General features: G+C 30.3%; 2 protein-coding genes across 3 annotated transcripts; one reads left to right on the top strand and one right to left on the bottom strand.

The window, feature by feature from the left end:
* Window positions 1–29: 29 nt before the first annotated feature.
* LOC146537910 (uncharacterized) lies at window positions 30–8,119 on the top strand. 2 transcript variants are annotated; one of them, XM_085188609.1, is made up of 7 exons: window positions 30–230; window positions 376–505; window positions 1,715–1,832; window positions 2,686–5,908; window positions 6,357–6,625; window positions 7,028–7,232; window positions 7,947–8,119. In XM_085188609.1, exons 2-7 carry the CDS (start codon window positions 385–387, stop codon window positions 8,010–8,012), a joined length of 4,002 nt encoding a protein of 1,333 aa, XP_085044735.1. In that variant the 5' UTR covers window positions 30–230; window positions 376–384; the 3' UTR covers window positions 8,013–8,119. The 2 variants fall into 2 exon arrangements, with proteins under 2 accessions (XP_085044735.1, XP_085044736.1); XM_085188610.1 differs by lacking the exons at window positions 30–230; window positions 376–505 and adding an exon at window positions 1,287–1,422.
* Window positions 8,120–8,571: 452 nt separating this feature from the next.
* On the bottom strand, window positions 8,572–22,322 carry Abp1 (Actin binding protein 1). The gene is made up of 9 exons (XM_085188613.1): window positions 22,081–22,322; window positions 20,824–20,995; window positions 20,092–20,329; window positions 17,708–17,805; window positions 17,527–17,606; window positions 16,406–16,558; window positions 15,516–16,135; window positions 15,008–15,106; window positions 8,572–14,673 (listed from the first exon to the last, which is right to left on the bottom strand). The coding sequence occupies exons 1-9, from the start codon at window positions 22,161–22,163 to the stop codon at window positions 14,534–14,536; spliced, it is 1,683 nt and encodes a 560-aa protein (XP_085044739.1). The 5' UTR covers window positions 22,164–22,322; the 3' UTR covers window positions 8,572–14,533.
* Between the last annotated feature and the right edge of the window lie 96 nt (window positions 22,323–22,418).

Here is a 22,418-nt window from a genome sequence, read left to right as displayed (position 1 = left end):
GCTTCACTAGATCAAAGAAACGGAATATGTCAATTTCAAACAAAATCAAATCATAAAACGGTTATGTCACTTATTTTGCAGTCTTTTAAATTCAAAGCAAACATTTTTTGTTGTGTTAGAAATGTTGAAATGTTATGTTTAAAAAGAAACTAAATACAATTTTAAATTATTATAGTCTTTCTATGTCACGTTAATATTATCTAGTAGTTATTTTTCGTTGCTAACTATTGGTAAGTACTTATAAAGCTTATGTGAAAGTAAGTTCTTTTCTTAAGGATAATTATTAAACCACGCTATGTACATCTGTAAAGAAATAAAATTCTAAATTTAAATTAATAATAGCAAATTATATTTACTAAATGAAATCATTTTTAGGTCAAGATAATGCCACGCTCAAGAAAAGAATCACAGGCATCTGCATTTGCGACTGATTCTTACAAGGTATCCCCCGTGCCAAACAGACTGTCAATATTAACTGATGGAAGTGATATAGAACAGCCTATTCGTGAGTATTTAAACATGGTTATTTTATTTATTTTTAAACTACAACAAAGCAGCATAAGTGTTTTTAAATACTAAAGTAACATTAAAAATTAGTATTTTGCAGTGTTCAGCACATTCAAAGAAATTGCTCTTTTAATGGCAAAATTCTGAAAATATATAAACTACTGTACAAATAATATTTGTGGGTTTGATTTGCACTTAAGGATAATCTTTTAACATATTTATTATGGCAATGCAATTCATATTTCTTGATTGATTAAATCACAGCCATGATTTAAGATTTTCACTCTATCAAATAGGCTTTTAAAAAAGATTTATTAGAGATTAACAGTCTTCGTGGTTTTTTCCACAGTCAAAGACTGTCAGTCTATTGTTTTTCATTTTTTTTCAACTAATCACTACAGACACATGGTCCATACTTTTTTTTTACTTTTTCACAATTATCAGCTAATCAATTTTATTTTTATCTGTTACTTAAACTAAGCTTATATCTAGAGGTAATCTATATTTAATTCTTACAAAAGTCCAGGTATTTTTAGATTGCACTGTGGATTAGCATTCAACTATATCGTCTTTGCTACCGCTGTAGTCAGTCTACTTTTATAATGTTTGTATTCCCACACTGTCCAATTTTTAATATATGGAGGGGTGGAACACTTTGTCTAGTTTCATTTCCTTGCAAATGAAAAACAAATCCCCCAAGTGGGAATTAAACTCATGATCATCTTGTTTATGGTACGGCTCTTTCATTATTGTACTCTGAATGTGCCAGTTGAGCAAATGTCACATTGTGTCATCTTATTTATAATCAATTGCATTGAAAGTGTTAATACCCAAAACTAGGCTTCCCCTACCTACACTGCAAAAAAAATGTTATTAAAAGGTGGATAACTTGAATGAAGTATGCTTTATAATTAGGTAATTTTGAAAAGACTACCTTACAAAATCAATATTAAAATTTAATTAATTGGGAATATTTAATATTTTTATATATTCAAATATTATTTTATTTTTTACTGAAATATAATAACTAAAAATATTAAAATATTATAAAAATGTATAATTGAAATTCATAGAAAAAAGTATTTTTATTTCATATGATTTAAAAAAAATATATGTTACATTGTCATGGCCTAATTGAACATTAAGTTTATTTGTTATAATATTAATAAATTGTAATTTTATTAAACAAGACCAAATAAATATTTAGGTAAGAGTTGGTGGAAGAGATTGGATGAAAACTCTAGAGAAATAATGGATGTTCCAGAAAGTAGTGATGCAGTTCAAATTAATAATATAGCTGATGAATTTGATGTTGAAGTCATAAGGTACCCAGTTTTTCTTATCAGCTTTATGCTTTCACCCTCAGATATACACAGAGAGAGCATAAGACAATCTGTTCTCTGCTTTGGCAGTTGTGGTGCACTGGCACATGTGAACTGTAAATGCAACAAGTTGTGGGTTCAGTTCCCACTTTAAAAAAGGAAATATTTAATAATTGCATTTCTTTCCTCTGGTGGTGAGGTAAAGTGCTGCGTTAAGTTCTGCTTCTCAACATGCATAACCTCTAGAATTTATCAGTAAATAGGAAATGGAATTCTCTCTATGAAAATTGAGTGTCTAAACACAAGGTTGTAGTTGTGAACCAGTTGTATATTCTGCCTTCCCTGTGATGTGTGGGATTCAATGTGAAGCTAAAAAATAAAATATTGGATACTCAATGCTCTATTTTGCCTTAGTTTTAGAAAATTCAAATAATTTATTCCCCGACTGGGAATCAAACCCATAACTATAGGATACCCAATTGGGTTGTTTGCCTCCTAAATATTTTTACTATCTTTAAATAAAATTCTAAATTAAATGTTATAGTACTTCATAGAGTTTTTATTCATTTACATACATACATTCATTTTGATACCAAATTTAAATGTAAAAATATAATGTTGTGATGGTATAGCACATGAGTGGTGGTATAGCACAATGTCTGACTATTAAATAAACTGTTGTGGATATGATTTTCACTTGGGGGCCATAAATTGTTTCATATCCTTATTCTAATAACAAGATAAAGCTCAGTTCTGCAGTGTAAGACACAAACTGTCTCAAGAATTTGAGCAGAAATTAAGGAATACTAGATTCGAAGTATATTTTAAATTCAAATATATTTTCTTATAATTACAGCCAAGGCCAAGCCAAGCCAAGAAACTACACTATAGATTTACCAGAAAGTAGCGACGGAGAATCCATTAGTAGTATAGTCATTCCACAAAGAAAATTATTTACACAAAAAGGAAATAATAACCTTCAGAAGAAATTTGCTCAGATAATGAACAATAGAGATAGTCAGGATTGTATAAGCGATATTGAAACTATTAAAGATAATGAAATCGCACCTAAATATTTATTCAATCAGCCTAAACAACAAAATAGATCTGTATTTCCTTCTGGCTTATTAAATATTTCTGCAAATGAAACCGTTAATAAAACTAAAGAAATGCCAGCACCTGAAGTGAAAAGTCAAGTAAGGAGTCTCTTTGGTAATCGACCAGCAACAAAAAGAAAACATACAGTTGCTGATTTCATTGTATCTGACAGTGAGGATGGCATTCCTGATGTACAACCAACAATTTTCTCTTTCAAGAAGAATGTAGAAGAAAAACGTAAAGAGGGCATTAGTTCGCAAGCTCTACACCATTCTCCTATTTCTAGTATAGATTTAGAAATGGATGAGTGGAGATCACTGCCGTCTTCGACAATGATAGGTAACCAATTAGAAGATATAACACCTGTTAAACGAGCTAGACTTAGTAAATCATCTGAAATGAAAGAATCTGAAACTGTATCAACAATAAATAATCAATTTTATAAATCTATGGAATTGAAAAATAAATCGAAAATTTTATCTAATTCCAAGTTAAAGCAAATTAAAGCTTGGCAACAGCAAGATGTTGTTATTGAAGAAGAACCTAATCTTTCGAATAGTCGACTCACTCGGAATAGAAGTAAATCTATACAAGAAACTTCGTTGATAAAAGCGGGAAGCTCCACATCAAGTAATATTTCTAAAAATATCACAATAAAAGATAAAGATATTGCAAATAAAACAGTGGTTAACGAAAATTATGAAAACGTTGAACAAAATATATCAGTGAATGATGGTAATGAAATTGAAGATAATGATAGTGAAGATTTTACTCTTGAATATGAAAATGATGACGATATTGCCAAAGATGCTGATAGTACCAATACGCAGAACAAATTAAAAAATAAGACAGTAACTCAGTTGAAAACACAAGAAAATTTAAACATCACAAATAATAAAAACAAAAGCTATAAGAAAAATAAAATGGATGAAGACACAGTAGCCTGTGGATCTCCAGAAATTGTGTCAAATAATCAAAATGTTAATGTTGAAAAGCAGAGTATTATAAGTAACATAGAAGGTACAAAAAAAGTTACAGATAGCGTAAACGTTTCGCAACATAATAAAAGTAGAAGTAGGCTTAATAGTACTAGTAGTAAAAAAAATAAAACATTAAATATTGAAAATAATATAGTCAACGAAAGTGAAACCAAGGACGTTCATAATCAATCATCCCATAAAAATGATAATATTGAAGAATCTAAAAACGAAAACCAAGATGAAGTTGATAAAATGATGAATGATCAATTGGTCAAAGACAATGAATCAGAAAATGAAAACCAAATAGAAAGCCAAGAGATGGAATATGATTCCGAAGGACAAAGTGAGCAAATTGAATCGGAACAAGAACAGAATGAAAGTGATATTGAAATTGGAACTAAAGATATGGGTGTTGATGAACAAAATGAAAGTAACGAAGAAAATGCACTAAACGATATCCAAGATGAAAATAACGGTAAGAATTCTGATGAAGAACAAGAGAATGAGGTTTCTGAAAATCAACCTAAAGGTGATGAAGAAAGACTCAATGATAGTGCGAAAGAAAATAATAGAGAAATTACTAATAAGGAGCACCAAAATGAAGCAAGTGAAAAGGATGTAACTGAAAAGAAAGAAACAGGCAACAATGATGGGGAAAACAATAAAAGTGAAAATGAAGAAACAGAACATAATAATATCGAAGAAAATGAAAGTGATATTGAAAAAACAGATCACGATAATATTGAACGAAATGAAAATGAAATTGAACAAAATGATCAAGATGATGATCAAAATGAGGAGCGAAATGGATCAGACAATGAAGACAATGATGCTGAAAACGATGCAACCGTCAATGAAAATAATAAGTCCCCTAATATCACTAACGAAAAGGGAGAAAAATTAGAAGGGATTACTTCACCGGAAAACGTACTTCACGTTAAAACAAACCAAATAAACTCATTCACAATTCAAGGGAGAAATACAACTGCACGCAAAACTAAAAACAACACCTTAAACATACGGCCCAGTTTAGCTCCAGCTAGAGACAGTACGGGGTTTTCAGATGGAACGAGGGACTCAAGTGCAGATAATTCGGGCTGGGATTCACATAAAACGACACGAAAAACTTTAAGACAAACATTCGGAAAAAATTTTACTCTCCACAAATCTCTACGTACCTTAGTTATGGAACAATCGGTTAAACGGAACACTAATTATATGGAAAAGGCGGATTTGACTGATATTGATAACCTTAATGTACCGCAAGCCAATTCAACAGAATTTCAACATTTTGATCCAAATGAAGAAGAACCGATGCATGTCGATGAAACACCTGAGGAGATTATTAAAGAAAGCGAAGAACCTGTAAAACAAAAAGATCTTGAAGAACATAAAGGAGTTGAAGAATCTGAACAACATGAAAAATCCGATGAACACCAAGAACCTGAGGAACTTGAAGATCATCTAGAATACGAAAGATATGAGAAGCCTGAAGATATTGAAGATCATGAAGAAATCCAAGAAGTCGAGGAACACGAAGTAAGCGAAGATCACGAAGAAACCCAAGATCGCGAAGAAACTCAAGAAATCGACGAACACGAAGTAAGCGAAGAACACGAAGAACTTGAAGAATCTAATGAATTTGAAGATCACGAAGAAACCCAAGAAATCCAGGAACACGAAATAAGCGAAGATCACGAAGAAACCCAAGAAATCGACGAACACGAAGTAGGTGAAGAACACGAAGAACTTGAAGAATCTGATGAATTTGAAGATCATCAAGAATACGAAAGACATGAGGAGACCGAAGAACATGAAAATCAAGAAGATCACGTCGAATCTGGACAACATGAAGAAACCGAAGAACTTGATGATCATGAGAAACGCAAAGAACATCAGGAACTTAAAGAACATGAAGCGTCTAAGAGAACACGGCAAACGACGCTGGAGCTGTACCTCCAGAAGATAAAAGAAGAGAATTTAGAGAGGAAGCGGATAATGGTATTATTTTTATTAATATTTATATATTAATGGTTTTATTTTTATATTATATTTGAGTTTTAGATATAGTTATGAAAATACCAAATGATGTGGCTTAAATGAATTATATATTTTTATTGATTGACTTTGTAGAATGTTCAAATCTCACTGAGGGTTTATTTATTACTATAAACATAGGAGTGTTAAATCTACATATACATGCACTAATTAGAATTTATAGTGCTCGTTTGTTTAGCTTCGCGGAGTATCATACATTTAATAGCATAGTCACAAAGGGAAATTTAGGAAATTTCAATGCTACGCTTATTTTCTTATTAGCTGAGTAAGACAATGAAAATAATTCATTCCTCTGAATATTTTCAAAGCAAACCACAAAATATCATTAAATAACATAGCTCAAAAACTATTATTACTTAATATTATTAATATAGCATTTTCACATTCACAGCAAGAACAAGTAAGGAACTCAGTAAAAACAACGCAACATTCATACAATCTCTGCGCATACAATCTATTCAAAGTACCAAAGAAACCTGTTCCAAGAATAAAGACCGTAGACAAAAGTAAAGAGAATAAAAAGAATAGAATTCTCCACTGTCTGCCTGCTGAAATCATAGAAGATATGAAGTATAAACCTCCGAAACGGTTTAAACCTAACAACGCATCTTGGATTACTAAGAGATTGTATAAGTTTTTGGAAACTAAATTAGAGCCGAAGTGAGTTTAATATTATTATTACTTAAACGCCGTCCTCTGAATACGCCCAAGTCAAACAACTTGACGTTCCATATTCATACTATCTGACATATATAGACTAGAGGTCGACTGGTTGTGGGTTCGATCACCACTCGAGGAAATGAAATATTCATTTACATTTATATTTTCATTTCTTTGCTCTGGTGTTAAGGCAAAGAGTTCCGTCACTCAACACGCAATGCCTCCAGAATTCGGCGGGAAGTGGGGAACGGCAACCCTTACTTAAGACATTTCTTACACTTAAGACATTTCTTAACCTAGGAACTTAGTGGTTCCTTCTACCTACACTGCTGTGTGCAGGATAGGGCTGATTTTTTTTAATATATAAATTCCAATCTTATTATTAATACTTATTAATTTCAGATACGACTACACAGCTCGTGTGCGTGCGGAGAAACTAGTAGAGACCATATATAATTTTACAAAGAATATAAAAAAACAGAACATAGCACCCTCTCACTCTGTCGATGTACTAAAAAACGAGATGGCGCGGCTAAACATAGTGAAAACACATTTTGATTTCTATGAATTCTTCAATAATTATATGCCAAGGGAAATAAGGATTAAGGTAACAGAGTGTAGTATTTTATTTTTAAATTAATTCTTTATCATATATAGAGATATAGAGTTTATATCACATAGCAGGGTGCAGTGAGGTCGACGAGTCGTGCTGGTTGATCTTTGATCATCTGTTGATGATCTTCTGCGCCTTGTACTAAGGAACAAATTATCATAAGTAAGACAAATACTAAAATAAAATTTGCACAGCACCACCTTACTGTAAGCAGAGTCAAAACATCGTTATTAGCTTTCGGCCCGTATTAAATATATTGTATGTTAAATGGCAGAACTTAACGCCGTCCTAATTTTTATCAAAGAGTAATTGACGATTATTAATCCCTGAATACAGGTCGAACCTACAGCCATCTTGTTTAGAGTCCGATATTATTCCACTGCAATGCAATGGAAAATTTTTGTTATTTTATTAGTCTAGTTGTTATTGTATAGGATTTCACTTAATGTATAATGTATCCAAAATAAACGGTTTTGGGTTCGATTCGCACTCTGAAATAACTTTTTGTTCGTTTCTAGTAAAAGAGCGCCGTTGAGTTCCGCCACTAAACTCGCAATATCTTAAAAAATAGCCAAAAATTAGAAAACCGAGTATTTTATATTTATGTTATCTCTGTTTAATATGCCGTATGTGTGAAACAAATTAATTATTAAAAAAATAAATTTTATTTAACAATTAAAAATTTAAAAAATGATATTTTCTTTGCAGGTAATTCCAGATATAGTCAATAAGATACCACTTCCGAAACACGGCGTTTTTGCAGATATACGATAATTTATAATTATAATATGTTTATTATTCATTTATGGATGAGCTTCTGGATTAAGTTTGTAAATGTTAATGAAAGGAATGTAAATGTATTGTTAAATTGTGTATTTTAATTGTTGTTTTATTTACTAATAATCCAGGCATGGCTTTTCCAAAATATACAATATATTTACATAAATTGTAGCATTTATCTTATTCTGATGTATTTAAAGCTATATGACCGTAAGGTCTAACAATCATTGTAAATACAAGCTATTCAACGATACCCCACTTGATGTAGTTCTTCGACTTTTTTCATTTTGACAATATATGAATTATTTTTTTATTTTGTCAATATAATATGGAGAATGGTTGTCGCTTATGATGAATTTTGATCACTGTCATATCTTAAGTAACTTGCAAAGTTAAGACTTATCGATTGATATATGTATCGTCAAAATTGGCCAATTCGTTTGGTCTTTACAACGCCACATAGAAATACATACATACATAGACTCATTAACACATTACCCTCATCTTACATTTGGCGTAATGCAGTCAGGTAAAAAATAAATAAAAGCCAACCTTATATTCTAAAGCTCTTGTTTATTCAAAAATAAGATAAGGATGTACATGCATTTATACATTACTTATTAACTGAGCACCGACGGCGAATAGCTTCTTTATATAATATTATATTGCGTAAAAATACTATTTTAATAATTAAACCTTTTCTGAATAATTATAAGTATGTGCCACTTTTATAAGAAAAAAAGAATTTCTCTAGATATCAGAGAGACAATAAAACAAGTAAAAATGCAATCGAAATCTATTCAGTAGATATTTATTACGTTACAAAGAAGCTTGTATTAAAGAAAATTTGTAAATAATACACGTTTATAGAACATTTTATACAAAATATTATTGATTATTGTGAGAAAAATAAACAATTTGTATATTAGAAGTAGTAATATAAGTTTAAATATTGTAAGTCTATATATTATATTGTTCTATAGTAAATTCAGAAATGCTACTTAATTAAAGCTATAGTATTTAAGCAAAACCTGAAAGCGAACATATGTGATCCCGAACGTTAAAATACATTTAAAAGACTACAGTTACTTAAAATGTATAAAACTCATTATTGCTAATAGTCAGAGATAATAGAGTAATAATAGACATAAATGTATATTTTTTTCTTCACATTGCTTTTTTTTAATATATCCATTCATTTGGACACTTTGATAACGTAATGCAACACTTTGTTTACCTAAACATTTCTTTATGCGCTCATGCTGTAACCCGTGCATAACGGGGTAGGCAAAGGGAACGTGGGGACCTAATTTTAAACCATTGTTCCCTACTTTTCGCCGAAATATCGATGACTGGCAGAATTTAACGCCGCGCTTTACCTCGTTACCAGAACGAGGTTTACAGGTTTTCGAAAGCTGACATATAAGCGCTTATTTGAAATAATATGAATATTGTTAGAAATCGGAAGCGGTTAGCGTTTTTAAAAAAAACATGCCGTCTATATGTTTCTAACGTATTCGGAAAGATTCCACGTAGTTGTAATAAGTGACATGTATCACTCTATAACAATACACACGAGCTTCCTTCCGATAGGGCTATCGCCTACAAGCAACTTTACCCGATTGACACAATTCCACTGATATTATAGTCTTTTTCACCTTCATCTACCCTCTTTTACACGAGTACGCTAACAATATATTAATACCGACATAGCATATTTCAATCTACAACTATTATGCCAGTACAAAATACATACGACAAAGTTATTTAGAATCGCTACCGAGTTATTGTTAGGTATATTAAGACATACCGCATGTAATATTTAAAGATTGGAATCTTTTTAATTTGTTTATATTTGATCTTGTCAGCGTGGAGCAGTGGGGCAACGTCTAACTGTAGACGGGATGGTCGTAGGTTCGATACCTACTTCCCCGTTCAAACTAATAAAGCGCGACGTTGATTTTCACACGAAATTTATCGACAATTTAACGGTACGTGGGGAACTGAGTTCTTGACAATAAGTTGCCTCGCCTACCTATCATATGAAAAGCCTAAAAAAACGAATTTAGTTGCACATAAAAATAGCAGAAAATGCAATAATTTATCACTATGTTCTTCTTTTTATTTTTACTATGAATAATTCGTAACTGCTAGTGCACTTAAATTGTGAGTTACGTCGATTTTGAATAACTATATTTCATTATTTTCACGTCTATACATTTAACAAAAACACAAAAGCCACAATGCTTTTACATAGTATATATAAGAACAACGCAACACGCATTACCAAACAATAACTCATTGTTCTAAATGACATTAATTAAAACTAATATTAAAATTGTTCAATAAATGTATAAAAAAAGCTAATTCTAATGAACAAAATTGTATTTAAGAATAAATGCGAGATATACAAATTTTATAACGGGGTTAGTATGAGTCTTAGTTAATATTGTTTTATTTATTTTTTTATTATTTTTATTTTGAAAATTTTAGTTATAATTTCTAGGTTTAGTAATGGCGGCTTACTCTGAAAAGATTGCTTCACAAATATTTTTTTCAAACTTTTAATATGAAATACTAAAGGTAGTTTCCGACTTACGCATATTTTAATAATACCTGAATTACGCTAGTATTATTAATAACTAATTTTTATTTGTATCGGAAAATCATTTTTATACCAAAAATCGATCCTTCAATCGACAATACATAAAAAATGTACCGCAGCCTGAGAATAAAGTGAAGTACCTTTATAGGAAAAACATACAAAAACTTGTGAAGACTAACATATTAAAAAATATTAGTTTCTAAATATAGTTTCTTTCCTAAGTGTGTTACGAAGACTTTAAAAAAAATACTTAAAGTACACTTTTATGGTCAGTTTTTACCAAGAATCGAGATTTTCGAGTTAGACCACTCATTCTAAAGGTGTGAAATATATAATATCTACAAAAACGCTATACTAATAATCGCAGGATTCCAAATATACACGATTACATACATTTAAATACAAAACGGTATAAAATTGGGTAAAAATGACTTTTGGCACTACTAAGACACAATTTTCGAGGGTAAATGGGTAAACGCTTAAATTTTATTACATATTTAATAGAAGTACTTCAGTTATTATTACGATCATAGAACATTTTAACTTTTAAATAATCATACACAGGGAGAGAAATATTATTATTAAAATCAATGTATAATATTTAGCGCCAGCACTAAAATAGTTTACACTACAGTATTACTTTTTTTAACGCATATAATTAATAATAATTAAGTTAACTAACGATAACTATAGAAATAACGGTTACCAATATTCATAATGAAATAGAAATAACTTAAGCTATATTTGACTAAAGCGATAAACTTAATATTCAATATATGCATATCAAAGTCTTAGCAAAAATAAAAAATATTAGAATAAAAAATAGACGAACTATTATAACCAAATTAATAAAAAAAGCTTAATGACTCTTGAAGAAAATCGTTATTTTTGTTAACGCCGTTAGTCGCCTAGTAATTTAATTCTAACGAGGGCAATAAATCAACGGCAGTGTAAAACTTAAAAATAATTTATTCTAAAATATTATTAATACTATATAATTATGCATATTGTAAAAACTAAAGTATAAACTATATCATCAGTCAAATAATTTTTAAGCCAATTTTATTTTTATATTAAATAATTTTGCTCTGAAAATTGTTAAATTAAATAACATTTAAAAAAAATTATAATTAACTAAAAATACCAAATAGACAAATAAAAATTATTAACAAAAAATTCATAGTATAATGTTATAAGCCAAAAGAATTATACTTATTAATTTTATTTGAAATATACATTGCTACATTTTACTCTGCCTAATAATATATTTATTATCTGTTACTAAAATGATATGTCTAAATATGATTAAGAGAAATAATATATTTTTAACTACATAATAAACGATTAATTAATAGTATGAATAAAAGAAATCAATACTTAGATGATACAAAAATGTACATGTATGACAATAACATGTAAAGTGCAGTTTTAAGAACGTAATGTATGTTTTATTTTGTATATTTGAAAAATAAATTATATTCCGGACACATCCGCCATATATATAAAGGTGTTTTGTTTGTGGTGACATCAAAATTTTTTGTATAAGAAACAAAGCCCAAATAATATAGTGACAAAATATAAAACAGCGAACACATATGAAATTATCAAAATATAGAGCTATTTAATTTTATTTTTTTGTCTCCATCGATAAAAAATATTAATAAACATACCTATAAATGCTACGTTAGTATAAAAAATAAGCAACCATTTAGTAAGAGATCATTCTTATGTTCCTATTTCTAACATTACCGGAATATTAAAAAAGGTGTAATAAAGAATAATCATTATTAATAGTAATCATAACATAACTATTGAAATATTTCTGAAAAAATGATTTTCTAAATGACAATTATTGTCAAATATATAAAATAAATATTGCACTTAAATATACAAATTGAATACATCAGTTTTATTGATCGAATTTATAATTTTAACACAAATAATATTTAATATTTTTATATACAAGAAATGATGAAAAAAGCTTCCATAGAGAGAGAAAACTTAGTAGTTTTTTAAACCAAAATTTGCGACTTATATCAAAATATCAGTTAGTGCAATACTCTTACTAAGGATATAGTAAATTGCACGTTAATTTTATTTATAAAGCTGCATTTTGTGAAAATTATCAAAATTGAATATTTTGGTTTTTATTTTTAATACCAATGTAAATAAAAGTAAATTATATTTTATTATTATGATATTGTTGATTTTTTTTATTAGTTAATTAATCAATTAGTTCATTTAAAAATATTTATAAATCGTCATTACATACGATACCACATGGCATAGAATGAATATATAAGGCCTTTACATACTATCAATATTATTTTTATTATCAAGTGAAAGTTGTAACATAATAAATGTTAACAATATATTGCTGTATAAGTCTTTTAGTGTGTAGAGGCCATTTTTTTACAAATTATTTTTATTCATATATATATATCAATTATAATTTCATACATATACATATATATATGAATAAACATAAGATATAAATAAAAAAACGTCTTGTAATAAATTGAATAAGTACTAATTGTATTTATTATTATAATAAATTTTGGGTTCTATTGTATTTTATTATTATGTTAATAATGTAATTTGATTAAAATTTCAGAAATCTACTTCATGAACTATTAACTATCTATTAAGGCAAAATCTCTTTAATATGATCAAAAGAGAAAAAAAGAATGTTACCCAAGACTTAAAAGTACTCAAAACTCATTATTAAAAAAATACTGTAAGCGAGCAAAAGTAATTATTTTATAGCTAAACTACTAAAGTTTCATATACATGTATGTAAAATACTACTATACTATTCTTAGTAGCTTTGACCTTATGACGTCATAATCAACAAATTATTTTCCATTTTTTTTAAAATTTAACTAAGAGATTTATTTGCAAAATAAAAAAAAAAAATAATTGAAACAAATATTCTAAGAAATAATTTGCTTCATTTTGATTAAGCGCCAGCATGATTCAAAAATCTAAAATTGCAAATGCTTATTAGCACACACATGCTTTATAAACATAAATATATTATACATTTATTACATATCTCGTATTCATACAGTACGGTCAACGAGTTTTAGCTGCCCTAAAATTAGAGTTTCGGAACTTTTACGCTTTGTACACTCTCAATCGGAAGAAAATAATGAAATGTAAGAAACATCCAGAAATTAAATCTGTGCAGCCACCAATAGCTGACATCAGGGCGGCGGCACGACTCATGGACCGAAGTGCACAAAAAAATCAATATTTTGTATGATATACATCGGTGAAAAGCGGGTTCTTTGTAAATGTTTTATGTAAAAATATAAGAACATTTATTATATATCTATTTATTTAAGTTTACATAAAGCTTTCAATGGTGATAGATATTAATATAAAATGTATATAATGGAAATCTGTCACTATAATTAAACGATGTTTGGGTTTACCATAAATGTAAGGCAGTTAGAATAATACTTACTATATGTAACCAACTAAAATCATAGTCTTAAGTTGAAATAATCCGTGAAAAGCGGAACTATGTCTCTCCCGATCGGGACATCTGGCAACGCTGATACATACATACCATTTTATATAGTACTGTCGTTAGAAAATACATACGATAATATTATATTATTTATCATTTTATGATTGCCATTCATAGGAAACTTTCCTAACACTAACGATAGGATTGGAATTGATTGTTTTTAACAAAATCAGAAATACCGACATATTAACTTAAATCATTTCATTATCTCATAAGACTATTGCTATCTATAAAATATCTCTTTTCTCCGTTGCTAATTGTACACTCCAGAATAAAAGAAAATCAAAAGTAAAAAAATCAAATCTATACCCATTCACAACTAACTTTATAGCGGCCACGACTCGACAACCGTACTGTAGACGTAATCTAACACATTTACGGTAGTAGCTGCACATAGTTGGCCGGGAACAGTCCAAACACTCCACGCGGGCCGAGCCCCTGCCACCAGCCCGCGTCTATCTGCTCTATGTGGGTTATTATGTCGCCGGGATCGAACGTTATTTCTGATTCGTCAGCTGAAATAAAGTAATAAGTATAAGATATATATTTTTACTAGCTTCACGCTTTATTAGCTGTACATAACAGCAGCAGAGGGAAGAGTGTTAAGACACTTCAGTTACCCACTTTCCGCTAAATTCTTTGAGGCATTTTGTGTGCGCCGAAAAATTGTAAAATCGTTTTAAAATTGCCAGGACAAAAACAGTTATGAATCAGTTAAAAAAAAAGGTATTTTCTGTTTAATACTTCAAAATATTTTATGATCGGATAGTGGAAAACGCAAACGAAAGAGAAGCAACTATTGCAATTTTTTGTGTTATAAAATATAATAAAATTAATTAATAAACACACCTGCTTGATAATCATACAAGGCACGCGCAGTCAGACCGGGGTCGTCGTCCAAATCTTCATATATCGTACCTTCCTCCTCCATGCCCTCAGGAGAAACATCTAGCAAATAAGTAAATACATATTAAGAAAACATATAAAAACATTGAATGTAGCGGGAACCGTCCAAGCTCCCTGACCAGCTATGTGAGAGCGCCTCTTTGGAAACCGTCCAGAACACTTGGACGGTTTCCAAAGAGGCGCAGATTCAAATCTCATGGTGGGTTCTTCCTCTCCTAAGTGTGGAATAACACTTTAAAAAATGTTAAAAGATAAATAAATAATTTAAACAAAGAAAACAGACTCTGTACATCCAGTACCGATAGTAATAAAAATTACGTATAGCAAAAAATTAAAAGATCCTGTTATTACTATCAATTATCTTTTTTTTTTGTTATATTTTTTTAAATTAACACTACAAAATAACTAAAATAACATATTATGACTTGTAGAAAAAACAATAAGCACCCACCTTCAAGTGTAGCACCATTCTCCTTTTTATAATTAACATTCTCAATAACCGTATTCTGTCGGCTCAATTCTTCATTATTCTTACTGTATGGAGAACGTTTGATCGTACTGAACTTATTATCACTATCATCATCATCATTCTCATTAGAACTCGAATAAGACGCGTCGAACATATCATTTTCTAGAATATTCTGTTTAATCATTGGTTCACTTTGCTTCATATCTATATCTCGATATTCGTAATCGGCGAAGGAAGTGGGTTCGATTTCTGTGCTGGGACTTAGGTCTGATGGATCTATGATTGGCTCGTATTGTATTTGTGATGGGCTTTCTAAACTCATTTTTATTTTGTCTATTGTTTTTAGTGGACTCGTTTTGGGTTGTTCTTGTTCTTCTGAGGATGTGTTTAAAGTATTTAGGGTGTTTGGGGTAATATTTGGGGTGTTAGAGGTGATATTTGGGTTATTAGGGGTGATATTGGGGGTGCTAGGGGTGTTTGTTGGGGATGTGGGGGACTTGACGTGGCTCGGAGAACTTAGTTGTGAAGTGTTTTGAGAGAATGTGTTTATCCTTTGTGCTATCACTGAACTACGTATTGGTTTCTCTGGTATGGAATTCGATCTGTAATGAATATTAAATTATTAGAATATTGAAATATTATAAAAACAAAATTTATAATTTTTGTTCAAATTAAATGTTGTAAAAAAAATGTTCATAAGTAAATGTAACTCTTATTATATGTATTAAATTATAAACTTGACTAACAATTAAAATAGTTCTCACTAAGTAACCAAAAACATTTTATTTATAACATATGAAACCCAAATAATCAATAAACATTAAATATATATATTGACTGTTGTGCAAATAATATATGTGTCCCACACTCACCGGTCATTACCAATCTGACCCTGGGCCAGGTTCCTTTGGAAGAGCTGCCTCGCGGCCGCCGTGGACGCGCCTATTAGCTGGCGCGCTTCAGCCGAGCGCTGGCGGCGAAGAGCGTCGGCACTCACGCCTTCGCTGTCATTTGTTTCGGGATTTCTGTTTAAATTTTTATTATTAATCCATCTTCTTAACCAAACGCCGTATCGTTAGCGCGGTAGCCAGAGAGAACGGTCTAATACTGTGTAATTTCAATTTAGTTTGTATAGCTTTACGCTACATCCTTAGTTGGGTTGCCAGAGAGAACGATCTATGGCCTCTGCATACCTCAATTTTATTATATATTAGTAACCTCTTATTATGGCCAGGCCAGTCGTGGCGCAGGTGTGTGACAAAGGGTGACTGTAAACGTAACGGTAGTAGGTGCGAATCCCACTTGGGGAAAAGAAATATTTATATTTCATCGCATAACACAATGTCTCGAGGATTCGGCAGAAATGTCGAAGGGAATAAGGACCGGAAGTACCTTTTTAGTTTTTTTTTTAGTATACAGAGTGTCTTAACACTGATTCCCTCTGCCTTATATAAAACTTATCGTAACTCAATAATTTCTATAATTATCATTTCAATAAAGAAATAAACCATGATATCATGAAATAAATCACGATAATAATTATAATAATAATAAAAATAACAAAAACTAAAGAAAATTCGTTTTTTGGAGCTTCTTGGATACCATCCAAACACTCCAGTCTTTTCAGCTATACACTCTCGTATCCGATTTTGAATGGCAGACTCAAATACACATTATTTAAAAATATATATAAAACAAAAAAAACTGATTTTAATATTTATATATTCAACTTTTTTTTTCAGTCCACTTAAAAAAAGTTTTCAGTTTCACCTGTATTGCCCGCAAATTTAACGAAAACTGACAGTCATGTCGTGTTTTTAATTTTAAAGAAATATTTTTTCAACTTCATTCAGATAGCTCAAGTATAATCAAAATCGGCCCAGTACTTTTAAACAGGATATATATATACTATAGAAAATTTACAATTATTTCAAACAGATTGAATTTTTCAATTATTTTTTGAACTAAGGAAAATAAAAAAGAAAATATTTACTTTTGATGTTCAATGCTAGCTCTCTTAGCAGCTTCCAACGCATCTCTCCTTCTCACATCTTCTTCCGCTTTTCTTTTCTCCTGAAAATTAATTTTATTATTAATTTACAAAAACATAATTTAAATTAATTATTTTAAAATTTTCAATGTTATTTTTTATCAATTGTATTAGAGATACAAACCTCTTCTCTCCGCTTCCTTTCAGCTTCTACTCGTTTCTTTTCCTCTTGTTCTTCTTTCAGCCAAAATTGGTCCCGTTCTTTAGAATTTATTTCTTTAACTAAAAATATTAGACAGTAGCTATAGAATTATTTATATCAATTTATGTTAACATAATTATATAATTTACTATTATGGATATCTATACTAATATAATAAAGCGGAAGAGTTTGTTTGTTTGTTTGTTTGTTTGTTTGTTTGTTTGTTTGTTTGTTTGTTTGTTTGTTTGAACGCTAAGATCTCCGGATCTACTGGTCCGATTTACATTGTTTTTGTTTCGTATAAAAGCTGCATTCTTCAGAAGTGCTATAGGCTATATAACATTACATTATACATATAAACTAATATATTTTAAAATACTTTCTATTTGTATCCTACATTTGACAGACAGTTTATTCTGCCATGTTAATAACAACCGTCGCGTCGCTACGCAACCGTTACCGCGACTTTTTGATATTCATCCTTATGAAAATAAATATAATAGTCACTTTTAGCATTTCATCTAGATTGAAATTATAGTTAGTAAACTATAATAGTATAACATGCTAATAGATAATTCAAAAGATATCACTGATTCGGAATGAGCTAGCCTTCGGGCGGCATAGTATGAGTATGACCGACGCGAACGGGCAGATGACGTTGATGGTTTTATAAATTTTCATACATTTTCGAACTTTATTTGTTGTTTATAATTAATTTAAAATACACTTTGGTTCTCTTCTTATTTTATTTGATATTGTTGGCAAAAAATATTTTTAGGTAGTTTTTAGGTACGGGTTCTAGGTTCTAGGTTCTAATATTAAGAATATTTTTTAGTTACTTTTACTTCTTATGTTGGTTTTCAATTTCTCAGATATTTTTTCTAATAATATGTCTCTAATTATTATTCTTTTTGATTATTTAAGCTTATATTCTTACTAATTCTATTGAAAACTGAAAATATATTTAATAAATATTCTTATAGTTTAAGCAGGCGTAGCCGCGTCCGGGTCCACTAGTTAATTATAAAGCGAAGGGTTTGTTTGGCTAAGCATGATATTGCGCGCTCAGGAACTAAAAAATATTAGTTGGAACTAAAAAATATTTTAGTATTAGATAGTTCATTTATCGAAGAAGGCTATATTATACGACGTTATAACGTCTCTTCGTTGTATCTTAGTGACATTAAATAAAATAGAACGATTTTAGTGAACGAGAAGCTCAAGGACTACTAAAGACTTAAAAAAAAGTTGTGTAATATATACGTGATTTGCATATATATACAAAATATTATAGTTAAATAATTTAATTTTAAATTAAATATGTAAATATCGCGAAAATCAAAGATAAAAGAAAGAAGAAAATAATTGCTGGGACAACTGCACTGGCTAATGAACCGCCTGTACTTTTCGTCACTAAGCTCAATTTTCATAAAGATATCTTCAATAGACATCTAGAAAACACATTTTCACGTTAAGAATACCTTCCATAGCTCCCTTAATGTCCATTACATAAGAGGCAAAAAGTTGGTGTTGTATTATTTCGTGCAAAAATCTGCATTGCTCCATGATAAAAATTATTAACTAAAAAGTCAGTGCATCTTATCCTGCAAAGCTCTTTCTCCTTTAAAAAGGGCCTACCTCTCTTCAAACTTTCCTTTCTTTTTCTTATTTCATCTACCACTCTCTTGTCTCCGCGGCTTGGACGCAACACGCTCGCCATTTCAATACACCGATTAATAAAATAAAATGTTTCAGAACACCTAACACCACCGTTACGTTAATACTTTAATATAAAAAAAAATCGATTAAAATATTTTCATTTTAAACTTATAATAACCGCGAAAACCGAAGAACTATCCCAACACTTGTACTCTAATCATTTAACGTACAACACTATAAAACGAACGGAACAGTAGAAATGTTTACATTCTCGTTTAGCACACAATGCATTCTGCGCGTTAACAACACGTGTGGTCATTGCATTGTTGTTCTAGAAATGGGTAACAATGGCACTGTATGGATATAGCTAATAGTAATATTAGTTTTATTGTTTGGTTGTGCATTTTTTTTTATATATATGTAGAGGACACTTTGAAAATGTCTGACATTTGGCAAGTTTCACGGAGAGCTGAATAGTCGTTTTGTTTTTGCTATGTGATTAGATCGCGAAAGACATTAGGAGTCCTACTCCATGTCTCTAAGATGGGCAGAAATTATATTAACTCTACTTTCTAAGTTGCAGAAATGTATCTCGCATTTTGTAGTTTGCATGAAAGAATGCCATGACACTACTATGTCTCTGCCTTTATTCTAAAAGCGAGATTAAACGTGGAACTGAAAAGATGTAACTAAAACCAAAGACTTACCTGGATTAACTTTCTGATAGGCAGTACCGACAGGTCCACTGGGTGGCAGTTCTTCGTGTCTACTAGACTTAAAGTTAAATGCCGATCCGGCCTTCGCTAATTTATCCAAAAGCATTTTTTCATCTAAATCGTCCTCAGTCCTTGCATGCATTGTCATGTGGAAACCAGTGAAAAACTGCGATACTTGTTTGACGTGATTTGCACATGTTCCTTTACGGACTGTCGGTGCTCCTTCTCCCTATTCAATAAATTATTTTCTTAAAAAAATCTAATTAAATCATCTTCACGCTATATCCCACACACAGCAGGGTAGGAAGAGGGACCCTAGTGTTAAGGCACTCTTTTCCCCAGTTTCCGCCGAATTCCGGAAAGATTGCATGTTAATGGCTGAACTCAACACCATGTTTTACCTTGTTACGAGACTGAGAAGAATATTTAATTTCCTCAAATGGGAATTAAATCCACGGCTTGTAGAGTGCATTACAATCATACACTTGTGCCCCTGCACTAAATTTAATATAAGTAGTTTGATAAAAACATGTGGCTTAGTGGTCAGAGTACTTGGACAGTTTCCAGGAGGCACATATTGAAGTCCTCGTATGTCATAATTTTTATATGTTTTCAAAATAATAAAATCATTAATATTTTATATGATTATAGATATAAAAAGTAAAGTATACTTAATAGTTTAACAATGGGAAGCATTGTTTAATACATAATCTTATCACTTACTTGCCAGTTGATAAGAACATATTTAGATATACTGCCATCTGGTAAGTCCATCTTCAGAAAGGCATACTGTATTTTGCCACTGTTGAAATCATCTATTAGCTCAATTAGACCACCGTCACCTTTACTTATGAATTTTAGGTCATTTGTCAGTCCGTCATAACCAAATAAGGCCCTGAAAAAATATATTAATTAATTTTTTTTCAGTCACTTTCATAGTGACTTTATGTTAATAAAATATTCTATCTATGATGAACTATACAATATACTACTACTATAAAATTACATCAGACTTCAAGGATGTTAAGTAATTATGCAAAGGTTTCAAAAAAGCTAAATAGAATTAAATTCAGTGTTATAATAAAGGTATAGGTAATTCAGATGTATTGTGTGGTAAATGATAATAATGAATTACAATTATTAATGTTTACTTCATTTTACACCCAAAATTGATTCACTTTATGTTGAGTGGTGGAACATAACATATAGTGTCCTATATAATATATTCTCCTCGAGTGGGGATTAAACTCACAAACATTGTTTACAGTCAATCAATGACCCACTGTGCCACAATAGCCTCCTTTATCTGGTTGGATTAAGTGTGTCTAGTTCTTTCTAATGTTTTATCATTAAGGCTCTCTGACTATATGAAAAATATATGAAGATAAATAAAAGTATATGATATCCAACACATTATAAACTTCCATGAAATGATAATAACAAAAAATAAGTATTAATAAGAAGTAGTGGTTGAGTAAATCAATTGATATGCATGAACATGACATATGGTTAAAATAAAACATAAATTATACTATTTATAGCACAAATGTTTCCCAGAAATAGTTTTGAAGGTCTAAGGTTAAAGTAATTATTAGAGATAACTATTCAGATTCAAGTGAAAGGACTTTTCTTGATAGCTTTAAATTTAAACTTCAGTTCTTTTTATTTATATAATGATCTATGAACATAACTTTTTAATTGATACATGCACATTAGTAACGACAGTAATTTCTATGAAAGTAACTTATCGATGTAAGTAAAAATTTTTTTACATATCTTTAAAACACGGCATGAAATGCGCGTGACCGAACATTACGATAAATATGTCTTTTTTTATAGGAGAAAGTTAGTCGTCCTTCTAGCTATTACCTCGCCAGAAATATTAAATATGCCACGTAATATACACATCCATAACTCTATTAAGGGTTGTTTATTTAATTTTTCTAGGAAGTAGGCCGAACTTATAAAGCATATACATACCAATTAGTCTCCGATTTCTCATCCAAAACATCTTTCCACGCGGCCACAAGATCCAGTTTATGTTTCTCTAAATTTATAGCCATTTTTCATACTTTGTACCAAACCGCGAAGCACTTAAACGGCGGAATTCCCAATAAAATGTAAAATGCCGATGGGCAGCCTGACTCACAACAATCCTACTCACAGATTATAATTATGAAATTCATTCAACTGTCACATGAAGTGGCAATTTTTTCGGTTCGGTTCGGTTCTTTATTTATGGCGCTTCGAGCGTGCCAGTTGAGCACTATTCACTTCGCCAATGGCAATTTTTTAAAAGTGCAATTTATTTCTTGTCT

The sequence above is a fragment of the Heliconius melpomene genome, chromosome 7 (assembly GCF_056956725.1).
Source record: "Heliconius melpomene rosina isolate 202511_hmr_F chromosome 7, ASM5695672v1, whole genome shotgun sequence".
NCBI classification, from domain to species: Eukaryota; Metazoa; Arthropoda; class Insecta; order Lepidoptera; family Nymphalidae; genus Heliconius; species Heliconius melpomene.
Note: the sequence above shows the minus strand (reverse complement) of the source record. Positions and strands in the feature narration are given on the sequence as shown.